Source organism: Micrasema longulum, unplaced genomic scaffold (assembly GCF_059751315.1).
Source record: "Micrasema longulum isolate JH-2025_06_02 unplaced genomic scaffold, ASM5975131v1 h1tg000042l, whole genome shotgun sequence".
Classification (NCBI taxonomy): domain Eukaryota; kingdom Metazoa; phylum Arthropoda; class Insecta; order Trichoptera; family Brachycentridae; genus Micrasema; species Micrasema longulum.
Genome location: NW_028277249.1, coordinates 724,336 through 748,679, shown reverse-complemented (window position 1 = coordinate 748,679; position 24,344 = coordinate 724,336). Strand labels below are relative to the sequence as shown.

At 29.5% G+C, this 24,344-nt stretch overlaps 1 protein-coding gene across 1 annotated transcript in view; it reads left to right on the top strand.

The window, feature by feature from the left end:
- Nucleotides 1–24,344, top strand: part of LOC148285310 (neural-cadherin-like) — a 164,978-nt gene that overhangs the window by 108,675 nt on the left and 31,959 nt on the right. The window contains exon 3 of the mRNA XM_088227287.1: nucleotides 8,682–8,797. Coding sequence (XP_088083413.1) covers nucleotides 8,682–8,797 — 116 coding nt within the window. The remainder of the gene's footprint in view (nucleotides 1–8,681; nucleotides 8,798–24,344) is intronic.

The window sequence follows — 24,344 nt, the reverse complement described above, 5'->3', positions numbered from 1 at the left end:
CTCTCATTATCAAAAATTAAAAAAAACAAAAAATAATTGAAGAAATGTTTTATTTCAGATATAAAATCTTTGTCAAAAAAAATATATTAAGAAAGCAGTACTCGCATCCCCTTATCCACACCTGTGTCTCGTTTATTGATACTTATAGTCACATTTTCTACAAGCGCTAAAATGTTCATAATGGTATAAAATTTTGTGACGTTTTGTTTGGGAACATAATATATAATATTATGTAACCGATGAAAATAAATTAAACTTTTAACTGTATCAATTCTTGAAATTTTGCCAGTTAAATTCGTTTTCATTCAAAATAAATTTATTATATCGGCCAGTCTCGAAACACAACTATTCCTTTGTCTCATCGTTCATCATTCCCTTTCTGCATCTAACGGTGATTAAGGCACTCACTGCGTTGGTACACTAATCGCAGTGTACCTTAACCATTTTTGTTACATTAGGTGAGATGACGCTTCAGGTACTAGTCCAGTGACTATGAAATACATTAAAAAAAAATATTTTTAAAGATGTCGGGAATCGAACCCGAGACCTCTTGCATGGTAAGCAAACGCGCTTACCACTTCACTTCAGGGCCGATTTCTTTCAAAATTCCTCTGTCTAGGCATTTACAATGACAAAGGCCTTTTTTATTTTAAAGCATAAACATTGTATTTAAACAATTAAAAATAATATAAGCATTATCGATAACATAGTTACTCAAATGTAAATCACAAACTTCTAAAAAAATTGTTGGGAAAATAAAAACGTACCTTATAATACTTAATGTATGGCTCTCACAGTTTTAAATACAAAGAATATTGTACTAAAAATACTCATTATTCGTCATATTGATATTTCGAAATATTTTTTTCAACAATATTTATTATCATTATCAATTTATTACGTAATAATCGTATTAACGCGAATTATTTAGTTTTTTTTATTAATTCAATAAAATATTCGTTTTGTTGTATTTGCACAATAGTTGTATTTATATTTTTATTTCAATTATAAATATCAAAGTTAAAAGTCTATGGGATTTTTGAAAAAAAATGTTTTCAAACTGGTATTTTGAGTACGCACAAATGACAGGCTGAATTTCCTCTTAAAAGAGTTATATGGATCTAAAATTATTGCAACAGAAAGGAAAAATATTTTTGAGAAGGAAATATACAAGTCTGGGCATTTAACGATCTTATTATCTCTTATCATATGGTTTATAATGCAGCTTTACGAACCGTGTAACATTCACCATTGTTATTATATTTAAACATCTACATTTTCTCGACACTCCCATCTGTCAAATTTGTTAAGTAAAAGAGCTTTAACTTTTAAAAATGTAAGTGAGATTCATCTGGCTAAACTATTTCGCCTACAAGGCAATGCTTGAAAATATTTTTTTATTTTCATATTTCTTAAATCAGTAACTTTAATCAACATAGCTTTGAGTATGTCCAAATATTTTGAGACATATTGGATATTCTTTTAAAAGATTTATTGGAATGCCCCGACTTCAGTATTCTTTTCTTTAAAAAATTCCTTTTTTTTGCAATAATTTTAGAATGTTTTAGAACTCATAACTTTAACCTAGCAAACCATATCACGCTCAACAAAGCATATAATGGTGACACTCTGAATATAAAATATGGAACTAAGTTTGTAGTTTAATCCTGTGCATTTTCGTTTTATTGCTTTCAAAGCGGCTCCAAACTTAGCATAAACGAAATCTCTCCAAAACAGACATGAAAATAAGGAGAAAAATATCCTTAGGAATGTGACTTATGAATGTTCTAGATAAATATAAAGCTCGCTGAAATGAAATTTTCTCCGCGACCATTGCATTTTTTCCAACCTTTATCATACCACGAAATGCGTTTTGTGTCAAGAGAGATGATTTAATGTTTTCAGCAAAAAAGAAAAACGCGGCAAACAAATGTACAAAGGTATGGTTGGTTTTTGGATTTAAGGCTGAGTTTATAGAATATGTCATCCCTCTACGTATTTTGTCGTGTAGAGAAGGGATTCTACGTGGATAACATGACAAATGTGATTTGTGGTTTAAATAGATGGCTTCAACTCGCTGATAAATCATTTGTTAGCCTCGGGGTACTTCTGGGAATTTTATAAACATGTCAAATGAGTCGAGTTGTTTGCGTGTAATGCTACATTATTATAAAAGCTGGTAAAAACCGGTAGTTTGGATGTCAGAATGGCCTATTTGTCATTTTCAAACAACTAAATTTCTAATCGAAAAAGTTTTTATTCCAAGAAATACTATACACGCTTGTATGAGGAATGTTTTTTTTTTTAGGAAAATAAAGTATTACGCTTGGGTAAGATCATTATTTGCAGTCACTGTGTATTGCCGGTACATTGATAAATCCTCAAAATGTCAGTATTCAGTGTCAGTAAAAAAATGCAGTTACATGTTCGAGCTTTATCAACTAATAAATCATAACATCTTCAGAGGATTAGTTTAAAAGTTGGCATGTATTGGCTTCAAACTTAGCATAAAACTTACTGATAGTAATTTATACATTTTTTCGAAACATCACCTTTTAAAACAATATTAGCAAACTAAATGTGTGCATGCATACGCATCGTGTCAAATGAATAATCTTGCTTAAATGTAATTTGATTTTCTTGCTAGATATATCATCTTGCGGTATAAGAAAAATATTACATATGGACAAGGAAAGTTCTTTTGTGAGCTAATCCACCAGTCCTTGACAGCAAAACTATTTCTTGCAAATCATATTTCAATAAGGCGGCCGGCGCGACATATGTTTATTAACATTTTTGCCAGGCCAAAAATTTATTTATTTATACTATTACCTTGTTTGTATAAAATTTCTTTCACTGAAGTGTCCCGTGCCGAGGAACAAAAAATTACAAAATGTGAAACATGCCTTAAATTAGCTATTTAACAAAGTTAACATTATTATAAGAATAAAAAAAAACGCAATTAATCCTAGTAACCTAAATATCATGAAAATAATTTACAATACAAACTAAAATAATCACAAAAAACATAACCAATTTATATAGACCAATAGAACAAATTGCATAAATAGTACACACATTTTACCTATTTGGTTTGATCCTCTCATCGATACGTGTGCAACCCACCTCCACTATCCATTCCTTAATAGCAATTTTATATTGTCAAAACTTGCTTACTGTCCTTATGGATAATGGAAGTAGATTGTGCACTTTAACCGATTAGTAGGCCAATCGTCTTTGACTGAAGGTTGTATTAATTATTTAATTTTTTGGAGAATCGTGGTGGAGTATCTAGTAACTCTTGTATTTGTAACGGAAGGTAGAGAATTATATTTACGTGCGTATAGTAACAGAGCTTTTACATAAAGTTGTTATATAGATATTACATTAAGATTTTCAAATATGCCGAGGGAACTAGTTATGATTGGGACTCTGAAGATAATTTAAAAAAAAAACTGCAATGTTTACATATGAGCAATATCACCTAGCTTCCACGTGGTTTCTGAAAATATGAAATAATCGGTATAAAAGAAAAAGAACCCTGTAAAATACACATCTAATAAGCAATTTGTCACAAGAATGTTTGTCAATCGTTGAGATAGTGATTGAAATAACTTACTTATTAAACGGCTTCCTTGATTTTTAACTAAGTTGACGGCGTCCATGACCATCAGAGATTTTAGGTGTCGTCGCTTACTTTTCTTGTTATGAAAATAACCATGCATCAAAAAAAGGTTGTTCGATGCGACCAATAGCTCACATAACGTATCATAGAGAAACGGCAAGTTTGACCCAAGCAAAAATATGTGACGTCGTGATATTTATTTGTCAGAACACTAAGATATAAAAAAATATATATATTATTTACGAACGTAGAATATAGATTAGATCCAGAACAAAGACGCCTTAATATCCAGAGCTGGATACATCTACTTCTAGACATAGTAAATGGGCCATATGTAAATTGAATATGGTTACGTTCGAAACCATAATAAACGATGTTTCTGGGGATTCATGACAGTTGATGAAGTGGTGTCTGTGCCAAGATTGAATAACTTGTATAGCCCATAACTAGATACGTAGGTACTGCTGACGCGTCTCTAAATAAAATAAGATAATGTACAGACGTTTTTTATATTATTTTGAAAATCGGACGAGCTTAAAAATACAAGATGCTCCAAAACATCAATATGTACGATCTTTTTTATGAAATATAATATAGATTGGACTCGTTTTGATGTTTCAGTTACGGACACTGGATCTATAAAATGAGTTTTTCTGTAGAAAATATTGTGTTTATGTACTAGTAGTAAGTACCGTGTCGCAGGTTGCAGAAGGTACATATAATTAAATTATTTTGTTTGTCGTAAATTGTTTGTAGTGGAAACTAAATGACACTGGATCTAGTGCCGACTACGACGCGGCACATACTACTAGTACAGAAATACGTAATTGTTTATATAAAACATAGTTTACTTTGAAGATGGCTCTTTCAAAGCTAGCCGAAACATCTTAATTTAACTGACTAAAAATCTACGCACATATACCTCAAACATTTTATCTATTTTATATTCTAGTTTTAAGTTACACGTGGTAACAGTTTTCCGTTTGTTTAAAATTACGATTCAAGTATTTTAATTCATTAGTACCTACCCGTATTTTGTACAATAATTGTATTCTGAATAAGTTTCAAGCTTTAACAAACTTTTGAAAATTGTTTGCAATTGTTTGAGAAGGTACAATGATTAAAATAATGGAGTGTGTAAGAGTTTATAGAATTTATAATTGCTTGAGAAATAGTTTGAGAGGATAGTGATTTTATTCTGATGATTGACCATATGCGTTTGATAAAAAAATATAAAATCACAAAAATAGTACTGTTGTGTAGCTCACGTAAATGAATTTTGACTGTATTTGGAGTTTGAAATATCTGTTTCTTGGAAGAAAAAGCATGAACCTTTGTCATTCAACCATTTAATTTGTATCAATATCAATAGATATTTTAACGAGTATGCGAAGAAACTTTTCAATAGGTTACTACCGAAGTCTAGGCAATAATAAAGCTTATGATCTGTTACGGACTACTTTGAGTAACCAGATAATTCAGACATATGTAAACATAAAAAAAATATTCAATTTAATATTAAATTATGATAATGTAATGAAAAAAGTTGCAATCCATTATGATGAAAAATTGTACTGACCTTGAAAAATAAAATTTTTCTCTTCTGAATAATAAATTTTAAAAGTCTTTCGGGAAATTAACAAAATATGACCCGTTTTGAAGGGAGGAAGCGGTTTTCACCTTGCCACACCATTTACCTTACCTTTTCATGGTGAAGGAAAAAATATACCACTTTTTGTATACATTTCTAACCAGAAGGATGAAATATTTCAGGTAATAAACAAACTTGTGGGTTAAAAATAAATGAGCCATGGTGGTTTGTTTACCTTTGCGTACTCTTATTTAAGAGAATAAACTGCAAAATTTAAAGGGAATCTCACTGCTTTTGTTTTGCTTAACAGGTTTTCTTTAGAAAATAATAAGATGAAGTTTAGATATGCTAGTTTGTTATGAAAAGATTTTTTGCAGATATATAAAATAACAAAAAAGTTTTCAAAACAAGAAGATTAAAAGTGATAAAACTTTTTTCCTCAAAAAGTGCTTTTACCATTTATGTAATGGTTTCTGTTACATTTTATTTTTATTTTTAAATAGAAAATAAAGAATCACTGGTTCTAATATATTATCTTGTCGGTTTATAAATGCTTATAAGTAAAAAAAACTAAGCAAAAAATATCGTCTATCACCAAAAAACAGCTTTAAACCGGCAATTTTTATCGGTTTTACTACCTTTTGGCGTTCAAATAGACATCAAATCAAATCAAGTCTAAACAGGATACAATTTACATTAACGCCTTATAATATAGAATCTAATATTAATTAATAATGTAATCAATAACAAAATATTTATTATTGATGCGAGTGAGATTTATCTGACTGAATTATTGTACCCACATACAAGACAAAGCCTAAAAATGTTTTATTTTTTTACTTTTTCTTGAACTCGTTGGTGAAATTAAAAATATTTTTAATTTCTTAAAACTTTTGTAATCGACGATTTAAACCCTTTATAGCAGTTATCAAGATTAACGTATTACAACAAAGATGTTACATTTTTAAGGGGATGGAATATTAATCTTAAAAATCAATCAATGACAAGCCATAAGCCCAGTGAATATCAAAAATTTAGTTTTGAATTAGTTTTGAAACATTTTTATAGAATGAACTGAAATTTTTTTTTTTTCATAATTAAATTGTTTTTCTTTTTCATTTCAGTACCGTAAATGCTTCTTTAAGGCGGTATTATTTTTATATGGTTTTCATATAACGTTAAAAAACTCTTCATGATACGAGTGAACTAAAAAAACTAATTTTTGGCTCATTAAAAAACGTTTTCGCCAATAATATAATGATGAATGGAAATCATCTAATATGCATTAATTTTTTTTTTTTGTAAGAAACCATTTTTTAACACATACATATTTAGTAAAACTGCACTCAAATATGTACAATTATTTGCCATTTGGTTGATGTTCCTGAACAATTGTATTTACTAAACTATCTTTCAAAACTTGGATATTTAGAATGAAATTTTTATTTATGTATGTAATGCAAAACCAACCGGTCTGATTTATGTACAATTTCAGTATATCTTAAATTCACTCAGCGTAGTTTCCATATAATACGGTACAAATAATCATATTGGTAAATTCAGAGTTTCCAATAGCGCCGTTTCTATAAAAAGAGGCAGTGGTTTCTGTTTAACGCGGTACTAATAATCTGATTAGCGTTGATCCACGGTTTCCCATAGCGCGGTTTCCATATACGTTAGACATAATTTTAAGTTGTACATTGGTGGATTTATTGCCAAATGGCAACTTCTTCCAACCAACTGATGATGATGATTTTTACCAAATATATGTATTATTTAGTAATTTAACTTTTTATTTTTTTTATTTTTGTTTTATTGCTCAAAAAACTTTTAACTTTTTTTAAAGTACTTATATTGTATTATTTTTTTATTATTATTATCTAGTTATTCTCAAGTTTACTGTTTTATATTTATAATTAGAACATAAAATTTTCTCATGGTTATTGCTATCTTTTATTAAGAAATATTGTTTCCTTTTAACTTTTTGTATTATATGTTAACTAAATTGTTTAGTTTTAATTATTCTATTATTTCATACTATGTACTGCATGATTATTGTGCACTGACGCGATTGTTTCTGTAAATTTTTTTTTTGTCAAAGATTCTTTGAATCGTTGATGTATAAATAAATACTTTAATAAATAATGCGGTACAAATTAATTGCGTAATAGGAAATTTGACTGTATCTAATAAAATTATTAATCAGATTCATGTATCAAAAGAAACAAGGGTTGCTAATTTGTACACTCATGTATTAATATCATAACAGACGGTTTAGTAAAACAAAATAGTGATATAATGTAACTAACATGTAACTGATATTTTCATTTCTGGCAAAATAAAGCTTTAAATCTTTCGGAGTATTTCCTCCTTTAAACATTTTCTTAGTATGTAATGAAACTCTCTTTGCTAACAATCTACAATGCGGTTTACAAGAGTGTCAAGTTACATGTTTGAGAAAAGGTATTTTGTCAACAATATTTTGAGTTTGTCCAAATTTTTGTAGACAAGGACTGGACTTTGGACAAACTCAAAATATTATTGATAAATCCACCTGGTCCATGAAGAAGTATAGAAATTGAAAATAATAGATTTTCAGGCGTTGCCTCGTATTATAAATAATTCAATTAGATGAATCTCACCCGCATAAATAAAGGTTTCAGCTCTTTAACTTCACATACATCAACAGATGAAAGAATTGAAGGAATATACATGTTCAAATGGAATTGCCCTGAACTATTATCTCTCATCAACTTCAGGGTGTCTAAAAGAATGAAAAGACAGGTGCCACCGTTTTGTAGCAACAATTCACGGACAGTGTATACTTGTAATGCCGTATTTAACAGACTTCATGAGCTCGGCAATAGTTATTCCCACGTATCTGAGTGTAGGGTATTATTCCCATAGAACAAACCTTTTGAACTTTTACGAAGATGGTGAATGGTAATTATATTTATTTATTCATGCATTTCATAATATATACAGTTTTTTGTTCACTTTACCCAACAGTATGAAACAGTACTTATGATTTTCTTGTTGTATTACTGTAGAATGTTTTATTATTTAAACATTCTACTGATTATGCTGTATAATTTTTAGGTTAATTTTTTTAATATAAATTTTGTATAATTTTTAGGTTTATTTTTTTTTTTAAATCTAGGGTATAAGGAAATTTATGTTTTTAATATAATAATAAAAAAATAAAATAATAAGCCAAATATTTTAGAATTATAAATTTTTGTAAAAGGCAGATTTGCCCTTTATGTTAATAAAATAAAATAATTAACTAAATAAATATGGGCAGAATGAGGAATGTTATACAGTGTGTAAAGTGGCCAATTAAACCAGCCATTGACAGGTCATAAGCCCTGTAGATGCCTAGACTTCTATATTACCTTCTCTTAAATGTTCATTATCTCTGTTGTAATATGTTAAAGGTATTTTACTTGTTTGTTTTTTTTCCAGCATCCAATTTTCGATACGAGATTACTGGAGGCAACGTAGGAGGGGCATTTGGAGTGAGGAATAGGACTGGAGACATCTTTGTGGCAGGTTCGCTGGACTATGAGACAAGGAAAAAGGTAACGCCCAAATCATATCAATCAAAATAATGTGTGTCAACTTTATGATAAATTTTCTAATGAAATCGATACTGTTGCTTAGTGGCTAAATAATAATGCCTAAATCTAATACTTCAAACCCGAAAACAGTCCAATTCATTTTGTAACAAACAATTTCCAATCAGCATGAATATTTACATTACCATAGTAAAAACATTAAACTTTTACAATTTTAGTAAAATAGTTTTGTTTTTAACCGCTCAACTTTTTTTTCGACCGACCGGTTTTAAAGCTACACAAGCTTCGCTATCAAGGTTTAATTTACTAAGGAATCTTCTCCGATTTTATTTAAACAGTGTCTTCTTAAAATTAAATCAAACATATCGAGCTAATAAGTCAAGTGTTTTTGTCGTGTTGATCTTGTAAAGATGGGAAATGTTTAGTGAGGGGGATTCTTTTTGACTAGAACGGACCAAAGGATTATAAAATCAACAAATTACAACAAGGATTGAGAACATTTAAGAGAAGGGAATATGGAAGTCTAGGCATTTACGGGGCTTATGACCTGTCATTGGCTTGTTTAAGTGGCCACTTTACATACTGTGTAATATTCAATTATGCAATTGTTGAAGGAACGTATAAATATTACAAACTAAATAATGAAATATCGACTTTAGCAAATATTGAACTCGCGCCGACGAGTGTGATAATGAGATTTTTAAATCTTACTTAATTATACCACAAGACTTCTCAACAGCTTCATTATCGTTGAAAAATATATAAAATCAGAATTAATTCTTTTCATGGGAAAATCAGAATTTGTCTGCAATGATTTGTACATATCCAAATTATTGTTTGTAAAAGTAATTTCATTTAAACTAAAACAGTTATTACGTACAGTTACTAATAAATATGAATTAATTTTTTCTCGTTGTCTCTTTGTCCTTGAAAACCATTCCAATATAAAGATTCCAGGTCAACCATTCACCATTTTGCCATGTTTTAACATCTTAATTCCTTCAATTCTTTCATCTGTTGACGTATGTAAAGTTAAAGAGCTGAAACCTTTATCTAGACTTCTATATTACTTTCTCTTAAATGTTATTCATCTTTGTTTTAATATGTTAATATAAACAGCTCCCCAGGAAGTTAAATCCAGTTCTTTTCGACAAAAATTCGGACAAACTCAAAATATTTCAGGTCATAAAAAACACATCACTTTTCAACAATAAATGCCGTTTTTTTTCTTTCAACTTTTGTTTTTTATAGTAAATCAACAGAAATATGAATGTAATATTCAAACCAGACATATAAACAATATGGTAAAGTACAAAACTTAACTACTCATTGGCAGAATTATGAACTTCCGTATTTTCTGCATCTTTAACATTGTTTAGAATATGTATATAAATCCGGTAATGAAAAAATTCACATTCACTAAATATTGTTAATAAAAATCAACAAATTTAGAAGTGATGGAATATCAGTCGGTATATATTATTTTGAAAACAGTAGACCACAAAGAAAGTTAAGCTTTAACTGTCCAATGATTTAAAATATTAAGTGGAAAGTTTGACTAAAACATTGCTTATTGACTTTAAACAATGTTCGTAATGTTTGTTGGGAACCAAAAAGCTGGATATATTCCGGCAAAGTAAATAAATATCTCGAATTGTTCACCCGATATTAACTTTGGGGATCCGATAATGGATATTTTGCAAAGTTGTACAATAAATACATTCTCAGCATAAACGAATACAACTCGTGTTTAGTCAAAGTTTCATTTATTAATCAGATATTTGAAAATCGTAGATTCGTTTCACAAAAACAAACACTGATGCTTTTTTTTTGTTATAAAAAGTCTATTTTCTATCGTCTATAACAAGATCTCACTTATACAAAGTTTTTTCAAGATAGTGGCGGTGTGTGGTCTTACTCTTTTTCAACGTTTCAGGTTGCAATACAGTGTCCATCAACGCTGTTGATGTAATTGTGTCGGTATTTACGTTACCTTATGTACTTCAGCTTTCTACAGCGTCGCAGTCGTTGGTACTCGTATGTTGTAACGATTACGCTATGACTGCCACAGACAAAATAATCAGGCGACTTATCTTTGGGTTTTGTTTTCTATGCCGAATACCTTTCTATAAATAGGCAAATCTAAGTTTTTCTGTCATTAACTGGATGTGCACAAAAACAATCCGCTAGCTGGTGCAATTTTTAAAACAAGGGCTGCCTTTTTTGCGTAAGTTTTCTTTTATGTAGTGAGATTTGCAGTCTTTCAACATCCCATTAATCTTAAGTTGAAATTTATAGAGCCCTTCTTATTGTATTTTTTGTATTTTATAAATATATATATATTAACTGATACATATTTTAGTAGTCGAATATTTATTTCAACTACATTTTAACCATCATTTCTATGTAAAATTGTTACACGAACTACGTTAGTGTGATGGTCCAATGGATTCATTTTGAAGAGATCATGACTAGAAATCCTTATCCAAAACTTTAATCATATTGAACCATCTAAATCTTCTGATGTCGTCCGAGAAGCTGCTGACATTGAGTTTATGGCTTGGTGCTAAAGCATCCATTGAAGGACCTCATACGGACTCCACCAGATGACCCAGGACTTCAACGGGGAAACTCAAAATCAAAGAAGAAGCGGGCCCAGAAACATTTGTCAAGATTTCATCTTCGACGCGTTGCCATAAAGTGATTTTAAAACTTAAAATTTTTATCACGAGTAATAGTTTATTTGCCAGTTTAGATAGTTAACATTAAAAATCTTAATTCAATTAATTTAGAAGCAAGTAGTTTATTGAAGATATTCAAAGATATTTAGGAATTACTTAAACACACAGCAAAGCAAGTGTTTTATTTCAGATATTTTGTCTCCAATATATTCTGTGTTTTATGTTAATCTTCAAGACTACATATCCTCGTCATGCTCTAACGTTGTGTCTTAGTGGGTACTTTTGTTCACGTGTAAGTTTAATTTTAAACGTCTACACTGCTTTTACATCTCCGTTTACAAAAAAGTGTATAATTATAAAATTACAAATCTTAAAAAAAACACAACAGTAAAGATTCAACTAAAAATAAACAAATTTTTTTTTTTTATCAACTGAAGGTACATTATAAATCTGAGTAATTATGTGCTGTTAAATATATTTACAGGTATCTTTGTCAAATTATTAGAAAATTTTTGAATTTTTGGAACAGTTTAATTTCTCGGTGTTGTATAGGAATTATATGTATATTTTTAAATCTTCCCTTTTTAATAAAAATATATTTACAAATTGAAAACAGTTGCCAGAATTTCAAACAAAATTTGATGTATCTACCTTCACTGTGTCTTTTGTGATTATCATTTATTATCAAAGCATTTGTGTTAATGTCTTCTTCGTTCTACACTAATCGGTTTAAGAAAACTATATGATTTAAAAGTGTTTTTGCATTTACAAAATGTATAGGAAATAAGCGTATTTAAACAATAATTTCAATGACATATAATAATATGGAACTTTAAATTCTAAACTAAAACAGTTAGGGATGAAGATAGGTTGGCTTAGTTTAGCTTTAGTCCTATATGTTTATCGTGTTTATGAATATATTAAATACCATCATTTTGTTGCCTTTGTTTGTCTTTGCTAGATACAATTATGTTATTTTTGTTCAGTTTTGTGTTTATATGTTGCTTCATGTAACTGTTGTAATTGAGCCGTATAAATAATAAATAAATATTATTGCATGCCTTCCTGAATTTTAATTAATTAAAAATATGCTAAATTTGGTATCCATAATTTGAATAAGCTATGTCATTACGGTATACAATGATACGTGGACCAAAAACGCTTTTTGTTTTAGAGAACTGAATTTAAATTTTTAAGAATAATACGATGAGGTTTTATAAATAAAAACGTTCATTGATTATTTCGTTGATAATAAAATTATTGATCAAATATTCGATGAAACGTTTTTGGTTTTCGTAAGAAAAATCTTTGTGTTTAAGGATTACACACCACTTTAATAGGTAAAATATAAATGTACGCATAAGCATGATTATGGCTCATCATGCACGTGTAGGTTTTATCATTTGAATTACATTTTATATTATGATGTGTTGAGAGCTGTAGAGTGCGGTTGATTTATTCTACATGTAAAAATTGTTGTGTTTTTCAGCGTGTACATGAATAAATAACCCTCATATATCAAAAAAAAATATTCAACCTTAAAGGCTGTGTTTTATGATAATTAGAAATATTTAGGTCACGATTCCGATTGTGGTTACGATTTTTTAAACATATTTTACTCGTTTCAGTTCAAATAAATGAAACATTTCGAATATAACAAAATGTTAAATTAAGAAAAAAAGCTTAATTTCTCAATAAAACTTTTTCAAAAGAACTTGTCACGATATCACTTATTACGAATACCGATAAAAATATAAGAAACAGATTTAGAAAAGATAGTTGTATATTCAAAATCTATATAAATATTGTGGAGAAATGTTTTTATACATAACTTTAAAAGTGAAATTATAAAAAAAATATATCTTAAGAAGAACGCGACATGTTTGGGCTTGATAATTGTGACAAATTTAAACGGTTAGGAAAAAAGTTCAAAATTAGCATGAATCGTGACCCATTCATGGCCAATGCAATACCGTTTTCGGAGGAATTCAAAATTATCAATTTTGAGTATATTTTTATGAAACTAATAAGTAATAAAAACTTATTGTTTTACTTAACAGTATTTAATACACCCTCATAACTTTGAAATTGTAAAAAAAGTTATGTTTTCCTATTATGTAGGTATATTTTTAAGTTATATGTTTGTTTTTTGCCTAATTTAAGTTTTTGTCTAGAAATTTAAAAAATAAACAACCTATATTCTAGAGATATTAGGATAATTGGTAACCTCTACTGGCATCCAAAAGCTGCAGTGAAAGTGGATGATGAATTGATATCAGATATAGACATAAGTCGAGGAGTCCGGCAAGGATGCATTTTGTCTCCTCTCCTTTTTAATATGTACTCGGAAGCCATCTTTAGAAATGCGCTAAATGAACTAACAAACGGCATTAGCATTAATGGACAAATTTACATTCACTAATACGTATTTAAATATTAAAATTGATAAATAAATGTTAAGTTAATACATAGCATACTTCATAATATCAACTTACTTATAAATTTTAAAAAAAGAAAAAAATATATATATCCTTCTAATAAACAAGGAAAAAAAAGTAAAGCTCTATAAATAATGCTGACGGCCTGTCATTTTTATTTGTATTTGTTTTACATCTGTGAGCCACTCAATAAACTTTAACGACTTCAGAATACATGCATAAGGTACATTTTTGGTGTTAGGAAATATGACCACATTTTTGATTATCGTAGGCAACTGAAAGGCTCAAAATTAGACAGCGGAGAGACTACCACTCCCTCTCACTTCTGTTTAATGTACTTCATAGTCTTAACGCTTCTATATACCTGCGTGAAAATTTTCAACTCTTATCAGTTCATGGTTTACCTCTTCGTTCTAATTCTCAAGGCACTCTCTTAACACCCATCCACAATTCCTCTTTCTTCTCTAACTCATATAGTGTCCATGTGGCTCGACTTTGGAATCATCTCCCATCCACCATCAAAGATTTTACTACATTATCTCTGTTTAAATCACGTCTGAAGAAACATGTCTTTTCTCTTCCTTAATCTCTCCTCCTTTCATTTTTCCTCTTTTTTCCTTTTTCCCATTGAATAATAGTTTTGATTTGAGGTAATTTATAAACAAATACATTTATTTCTATTTTTATACGAGTATATCATGAGCTTTTTAATCTTTTTTTTCTCTTGAATTATAAAAATAAAACTTTTATTTTATTGATTGGTTGGAAGTAACTGCCATTTGACAATAAACCCGCCAATGTACAAAAAATTTATTAATAAATATATACATCAACAATTTATATACATACAATAAGAGCAAGCATATTGCCTTAAGGCAATTTTTTCTTTCCTACCCAAACCGTTTAGTTTAAGAAAATTTTAAGTACATGGACATATTCTAGGTTATTATGCAGAATCTCATAATTTTACACAAATATTGAAAAAAATAATTTAAAAAGTTACGCTATACTATAAAGAGAGGAGAAGAGAGATGGAATGAGGTAAATAAGAAGGAGAAAGGAACTACTCAAACATTTAGATAGTGACATTTCAATCTTGATTCAAATGTAAACCAAGAAGTCTATTGAGCAACTACTTCCGTGAAAGAGGAGGCAATACAATAAGAGCGATGAAGAGGTATTAAAAGGGTTCTCTCGTTATTACAGCGATGAGATAGTTCATGTTGTGAAAGGGGTTGGAAGAGCTCTCACAGATTAACAGGCAAAGTGGTATTATTCAAAATATTGTAAAGAAGTATGAATGTTCTTTTCTAGGTCTGTTACTGAGCCACTGAAGTTGCGTGCGGTATTCAGTTATGTGGTCAAATTTGCGACGATTAAAGATATAACTTATATAACTGCTATCGGTCCAACTTATCAAGGAATTAAAAATTAGCCTGTATATTCTCTTACAAACCTCTCTTTGTTTTAATGTAAAAAATAGTATTTCATTGAAGTAAACACGGTTGCCAGAGATGTGACGTCCATAGGCAAAACAATGGTGTCTCATATTGAGGGATATCCGATTCACCCTTATGATTATTCCGTGGTTTTGCGTAGTTTTCAAGTTATGTTTTTTTAAATGGGTTTTTGAAAATTTTGGACCGGGTCGGCATGGAATTTATTTTTAATTTTGCAAGGTTCGTTTAAAATTTTTTCGTTAAAAAATTTTTATACCTGGAAATATTTTTGTTTTGTCTATAGTGAATTTATATTCAGAAATAAATTCTTAAGCCCGTAATTGGAAAGTTTGCAGAGTCACATCGATTGTCTACGATCGAAAATTGAATTTTCTTTACATTTCATGAAAATTTTAAGTATCATCTTTGGTAACCTATGATTAAACATATATCAAAACATGTTTTACTGGAATATTAAATCTTTTCTATGGAAAACTCAAATTTATTTTATAAACAATTTAAGATAACTCTGTTACCCTCCCATTACAATCGGGTCTGAGTATTTTAAAATATATGAGTTACTTCTTTTTAAAATCCGAAAATATGTCGAAATGTAAAAAAAATAATTTCAAAAACCTATATTTTCTTTTAGTGAATAAAAAATTCTTGCATTGAAAATGAATCGTGCCTTGATACCCTTATGTGGGTGGTATCAATGCCCGGTCACGAATTGGAAATTGGGAAATGTTTGCTAAAAAAATGAGAATGTGCGCGATTTCCCATCTCGATTGAATGAACCAAATCAATCTCATTATAGAACAAATTTGTTCGATTTATGATGCTGACCTTTTTCAATTAATGCATTTCAAATATTGATCAATCCATTTAATCAACGAGAGTTATATTCCGGATGGGTAAAATTAACCAATTAATAACCTAACTGGAAAAATATAATCAATCTAAACGATTTAGATATATTTTTTTTGATATTTTTAAAGTTAAAGTCATAAGAGAAAAGTATTTTTAACGGATATAAAAAATATTTTTTTTCATCTTTTTACTATGATAATGCGAGATTTTTATATTTAAATTCATAAAAACGTTCGTTAACTAGACCTTTCATTATTGTTACTTTTACCTATAATATTTGCGTTCCTGTAATTTGCCAAATATAACAATTTTATGGGCCATAGTAGTAAATGGTTATCAAGTCAGGCTTGAGTGGGGTTTAAATCTCGAACCTTTGATCCGGGAGTCTGTTACTATAGCCACAAGATCGAAACTCGATTTAATTATGGGAATCCACAACAGCAATCTTTTCATTATAGATACACTATCTATAATAATGATAATAATATTTCTCTTGACTAACAAAAAATATCTACTTTATGTTTTAGGTAATGAATTTTTTTGGACCATTTCGCCCAAATGAGTAATATTTTTTATTCTCAGATTAAAAAACAAGCATTAACTATTAAAAACTTTGATGATGGTCTCAGATAGTCCTCGGTATAGAAATCCTTGCAGAAAAAAGCCACCAAGAATATAAGGGTGAATTTTTCAATTTACAAGGAAATTAACAGGTTTTTCTCGATTGGCATAAATAGAATAAATACTTTTCATTGTAAATATGTATTCAAGGCCAAAAACCAGTCTAACCTTGGAAAAAACCAACATATCCCCTTAAAACAATTATTTTTTTCAATAATGGCTACAAACGACTCATTGATGTAGGCGTTTTAAAGTAACAATGTATAGTGACAAAACGTGTCTAGAAATAACTAAATTCGACATTTTCTTTAGTACAATTTAAACAATAACATGTCCGTGTTTGTTCCTTACCGTATTAAGTATATTACCTTCTCCGAAATCGTGGAATTTGGTAACATATTGTTTTACAAGTAGAATAATCGAATCTCGGTTCACGGAATTGTAGTTTTAGCGACGCTTGAAATGGCGTGTGGATCGTAATTTCTTTGGACACAGACGTGCTTGTCATATTAAATTCGAATTCTCTTGCTTCGATAGTATGTACATTACGTTGGGTAACTCGTATTGAAACTAATATAATGTAGGCCGTATGATTTGACACGTAATAAATATGATTATATGCGCAATCATCTATTTTTCAATGGCTTAAATATGTTATATGAACCACCCAATGCGTAAAACTGGCGGATTTCAAAGTATCGTTTACACGCAGACATTACAATAAATGGGAAAATTTTTGCCTTGTCCCAGCTTCGTTCTTCCGTATTTTAGCGAGGAACGAAGGTTTTTATGTAAATTAAGATAAGGTAAGTAATTAAAAATCTATTAGGTATACTAAGTATAATTAACGTAGAAGTACAATAATAATAAGTTAATTTGAAGAAAAGGAACGTAGAGTTTTATTCAATAATATTATTTTATATTGGATACCTTGGTAATAATTAAAAAAGGAAATTGACCAACTAACTGCATTTACAATAAATGGAAATAAAAAAAAATGCATTTTGCATTCAAAGGCAAGCATCATCAGATTATCAATACTTATATGAGAACGGATAGCTATATGATCATGTGTGTGCATAGTAAATTCAAGTTACATAATACGACTATGATAGCAATTGATCTATGTATCTGACTAGTATAAATCTAATTAGGTGTTTGTATATAATGTATATCATAAGACAAACGTGAATATAGTAATGTAGATGTATGTAAAACGTACAGAAGATATTATGTTTGATTTAGCTAATAACTTATATTTCAATTTGATTAAAATCAATACGGTTACTACTCGAAATGTAAAAAACAAGAATGAATTTTTAAAAGCGGAATTAAAGCATACAAAAATTTAAATTATAAATTGTTTTTTCATTATTAAAATGACCTCTTGTTCGACAAATTATTTTGTTTGTTAAATGATTTGTTGCATCTGCATAAATGTTGAACCTACAAACGTACATTTTTTTAATTATAAATCACAGAGTATTTTACAAAGTATTTTACAGGTATAATACATTGAACTACATTCCCAGGAGTTACATCAACTCTATTCGGGACAAAAATAATGTTAACATTAAAAAAAATACACACATATTGAAAACACCAAAATTTTTATTTAGAATAAGATGTAAATATAAATTGTGCCCGTTTTATTTCAAATTTAAAAATTAGCACGTTAAGTCAAAAATGGTGAACGTTATATGTTATTGGTAAGAAAATTATCTGCTAGACAAGACTCTTTTTTATAACAATATTTTATTTATTAGTAATATTTTATTTTATTTTATTAAAAGTCTTCAAAATAGAATGTCTAGTGGACGAAAGTGAGCATTTGCAACACGAGGCGCTTAAGATGCTCGCTATACTTGTTAAATACAATTATGTGTAAACTTATAATTAAAAATCAAACACTGATTTGAGTCTACTGAACACTTTATTTTATATTTACAATAAAAACTTTGTGACAATTGTTTCGCCTTATTAGGGCGTTTTAAATGATTAATAACAATTATGTGTGTTGAATAAAATCTATAATGAGTGTTTTCGTCTCGAAGCGATGGTAAACAAAAAAATCTAGTGTAGAAAAGTCCGCCTCGTAGTGTAGTGGTTAGCCCGTTCACCTACCATATAAACAATTTAAAAGTTAAAAAATACAAGTTTAAAAGAAAAAAATAAATACATGTAAAAAACAAATGAAAATACCAGAAACACATGTATTATTCAATTTTTTTAAGAATAATTGTTTCTTGAAGTCTTGTTTGTTTTAAGTTATCAGTATGTCTTTAAAATCTGAAATAAAATCTCTTGTATAATATATTTATGATTACATAATATAATTAATTGGTTAATATAATAAATCAGTCAATAATGTACAATTTTTTATATTTTTAAAATACGTTTAATGACTAAGCCAAGGTTGAAATGATAAATGAAGAATATTTTTAAATAATGCATTACACCTTTTTATTTGGAAAAATACATGTCAAAAAAAAAAATCTACTCTTTGGTCAGCATTTTATTAAGGAAGAAAACAACTTGTCAAAACTGGCTCTCCCCAAACACTAGATTTGGAGATTGTGCTTTTGCCGTTGCCGGCCTCTCTGCCTGGAACCAATTGCCTTCAAACTAACGAATCATCAACATTCCCAGTCAGTTTAGATACCAATTGAATCTTACTTCTTTAGATTATCATACCCTCAACTTTAAATCTGAAAATATAATTTGTCACTTAAGTTTAGTTAGAATGTAAGTTTAAGTATACAATTGTAAAGCGCCCTAAAAATGGCGCTATAAAAATCAGCCAAATATTATAATTATTATTAACTGAAGTTTGTGACAAAAATTAAATTCATGCAAGATTAAATAAAATATCTTGTAGTGTATATTTGGTTTTTGATAAATATTTAGGTTGTATTTTTGACGAGTTGTATTTACAATTTGAAAGTGGTAATCGAGTTGGAGTGAAAGTGTATTTTAGTATTTGCCTGTTGGTTTGGTGAGTGTCCTGACGAAGAGACGCTTACATCTTGAAACCTGTAGACATACAAAGTCCGCAAGTGGTTAAATACAAATATTTACTAAAATTAATGAATGGTTTCCAATCGAATCGTGGTCTTGTGGCAAGTGTCGCGGATTCCCGAATCAAAGGTCAGAGGTTCGCATCCGTTCGTTTTCTAACAATGAGTTATTCACAACTTTCCGAAAATAGTCACCAAAATTTTAATATTTCTGTGAATTCAAAGAACGCGAATGTTTTTTTTAAAAAAAAATCCAAAACATAATTTTACCTGTATATCGAAATTTCGAAGAATCGATCGATTTTTGTATATCGCCGGTACATTTTTTACATTATTGTACTAAATTTGATTAAACCTTTTTATCGATTTCACTTTAATAAAAAAATATACATTGTATAGGAAACAACATGTTACACTTGACTTCAATAAGTCAATTTCATTATTATTTCACACTTTGTTGGTTTAATCTTATAAACGTTATTAATGGTTGTTTAAACCTCTATATTATATTGTTAAATGCCACAATTCCACCCAAAGATATTTGCGCAAATTTCTTGTCAAGCCACGGCGCGACCGAATCTTGAAACTTGTTATTAATTTATATTGAAATGGGTTAATATTACGACTTCATTATCATCATATTATTAGTAAAATTTCTGAAAGTAAGTTCAAATGCAGAGGAAACCCAAAAAAATATTAAAAATAATTGTATTTTCATTTCAATAAAGCCAAATATTTGTCTAGTTTTATCACAGTTATATAAGGATGAAAGTTGTCATGTAAATTTAACACCAAAGTCAAAGAGCGAAATATCAAATCAATTATATATATCATCATAATTATCACAAAACTCTTTTCCACACCAGTGGTGTTATTCTGAACCGCTCTTAAACACTTTTATCTTGCGTATTTACTTACAAATTACGCGAGATAAAAGTAAGAAAATTTGGAATATCACCCCTGATGGTGTAGAGGCCACTAGGTAAATGCAGCGTATCTTAATCGTCTGTTATAATACGGTAAGATAATAAGTCTTACTCCTCAGATACAAGTCATGGGACAGTGAAAGCACTCCCTCCACTTACTCAAAAACCGTTATTAAGACTGTGGGTCTTTTTTTTGCAAATTTTTATTTTATTTAAGTTTTTAAGAGTTAAGCTTTAAATATTACAATTTTAAAGGCGGTACTTTTAATTTAATTAAACTATTCTGATTTCATTGTCATTTTTACTTGTTATTTGGCATATTGAGGGTTTATGTCAGATATTGTCATTCTTCCTGGTGATCATTTTGCAAAAATGAGGTTCTGTGGTTTTTTTAATAATTAATCAATATACTATCAAACTAAGGCAAAAAATACATATTTGTATAGATGGCGCTCCAAACGCGCTAGCGAAAGCTTTCCTTGTTTCATGACATATATACAAAAACCAAAAAATGACACCGATATGGATATTCGCTAATAAGCGGAATGGGGAATGTTGTAGAATTCTACATAAAAGTGGCCACTTGAACCCAACCTATGAGAGGTCATAAGCCCTGTAAACGCTCAAATATCCATAATCTTGAAACAAAAATTCTACCCATCTCTGTAGAGATATAAATAATATACATATTTGTAAATATGAATTTTAATATAACCACTTTGATTTTTGGCTTTAATGAACTCTTGTTGCTTTGAAATTACATCAGTAAAACGTATTCAAAAGAATGTTTCTACATAAAATAGAATTTAATAGTATAATAATTAACTTGTAATATTCATCAATAAATTATAAAGGTTTTAGATTTATTCAGATAAGACAAGATTTTATTTAAGATTAAACAAACAAACCGATGGCCAAAAAAAAAATGTTTTTCAGATAAATTTATCAAACTTCAAGCACCAATTATTCTTAATTTTTTTAAATGTCAATCAAATTTTTTGTGCTTTCTTTAATTTAAAATACTTTTTTACGAAAAAACCGTCTGTATTTTATATATGTTATTTGTTGTAATAACACCTGTTTATGTAAAAACCCTTGAGGCGTTATGAATAAATAATAAAATACTTGACAATATTACTTAGGTTATTATTATATAGGAAACGGAAAACTCGATTGTTAGAACTTATGTAGGCGATTAAAATACTTTATGCAGACATTTTCGGAATCAAACCCGTGACCTCAGACACGGTAGGCAAACGTTTTAACCATGACACAGTGGAGCGGATAAATATTCACTTGTTTTCATTTTTCAGGATTTTACCTAAGAAAAACCATCGAGTAGAAAACACACATGCAGGTTGATTATTTTATTTCACAAACATTATTTTAATCTTAATTTTGACTGGAAAAGGAAACACAAATTGACATTAAATTTTCTATCATTATCATGGTTTATTTTTTCGAGAACGTATAAAACTGTTTATCAAAAGGATATTTACATACGACTTTGTATTATGAAAACATTTACAGTGTAAATATTTACTTTCGGGATGTTTACATTGCATATGAACATTGAAGAATTGAATATATAAATATAAATTTCAGAAAATATAAGCTTGAAAAACAAAATACTTACCGTACATTCAGTTAACTCTTCCAGAAAAATTAGCGAATATTTGTGGTGAAATATATATTTTTTTTTTACACAAAAACAGACCAAAAGGCCCAATAACAGAAGTGAATTACAGCACATAACACCCAGGCTTGAGAAAAATCTTTAATTTTTATGTTCTCACTGGCAATCAAATCAGGAGCCTTCCGTAAGTGAATAGAGCCTAGAGTCTTATCAACTACACGATATAGGCCACCATATGTTAGTTTATGATGTTTATTAAGTTTATAATAGACAAAAACTCTAGGTCATCAAAATGGTTTTCAGGTGTGTGGAGAGACTACTGTCACCTCAATATTTAATTCACTGTTCCTGGAATGGTGCCCAAACGTAAGACTGATCATTTCCACGAAACAGATGATCGTAATACGTTCTATTGTGTACTAACGCAAAGTCTTATGTATTTACCCGTACCATCTGGGCCCCGATTACAATGCGCAGAAAGGGGAGTCATCTTCTTCAATTTTCAATAAAATCGAATTATCTGTGCGAAAATGCATTTTTTTTTTCTTTCGAAACGTGTTTAATTAAAGGTTTGTCAAAGAAGATACGTATTTTTTAGTAAACTTCCCATTAAAATCACAGCTTAAGTTCGGGTAAATGCGCGGAGGAGACAAAAATGATGAAATTATAACATTAATAAACAGCAAGAATAGGAAAATATCATTTACTACGAATACAGATAAAAATATATGAAATGGATTGAGAACAATTAATTGTATTTTTCAAGTCAATATGGATATTTTGGAGAAAGGTTTTCATATATAAATTAAAAAATAAAATTAAAAAAAAAAAACCTCTCTAAAAAACGCGGCATGTTTGGCCTTGATAGTTGTGACGTCAAGATTTGTGACAATGTTATGAATTAATATGAATGGTCAAGAACAAATACACATGAATCGTGGCATATTAAGGGCAAGAATAAGTGATAATGACGGTTTTTGCGGGAACTCAAAATTACAAATTCGTAAATATTTTTTGCTCCCAATAAGAAGCATTTTTTAGATTTTTTAATTGTACAGTATTTTTTAAAACTTTGTTACTTTAAAAATAAAAAAAATGTTACCTTTCCCTATTGTTTAAATTAGTTAATTTTGTAAAAGTAGTTGAAGGTGGTTTTCTGAATGAATTTGTTATTTTTTTTAATTTTCAAAATTTTTATTTCCATCCATGTCCGCTCTCTAGTAAGAGCATATGGTGTCCACAAAATATTTTCTGGCCTCTTTGTTCACGTACAATTCCCACGTTTTCTTCCGATTCAAGTCCGCGTCCCGCAGTTCAGAAACGAATTGACGACGAGCTGTCAGCCTTGGACGTACAGGATTGCAAGAACCTGATGCCTTGTAAATTAGGCTAGCGAATATGTGATCCAGCCAGCCATATTGCATTCTCTAGATGACGGGTAAAGGAGGTTGCGGTGTCTGTTGTTTTATTTTGACAATCCTTACGAAGTAAAACCACCACACATCCAGTATATTATTGAGGCAAAACCCAATGAAGTTCTTAGCCTTAAAGTTAAACGGTACTAGAGCGACACTGCGCGGCATGTCGCGGCAAAATGAAATTTTATTTTAACTGCACTACAGCTGCGCTACACTGAGCGGCACTCCATACAAAGTTTTGTCCCGCAGCGCAAAAACGTCGTAGTGCGGTTTGACCTTTACTACGTTGCCACGAATCCCACCCATGTAGGAGAATAGTTGCTATGCAGGCATTGAATAAACGATATTTAGTTTTTTCAAGGAAACACCTGATCTCCAGACTCCTATCGGACTTGTTTCGTCTGGTTTACTAACAAGCTTATGAACTAACATACCCCATCTTCGTCAGAACTGGGTAAATTTGATTGAGGGTGACAGACAAATTGACTGTATATACTTGACTAG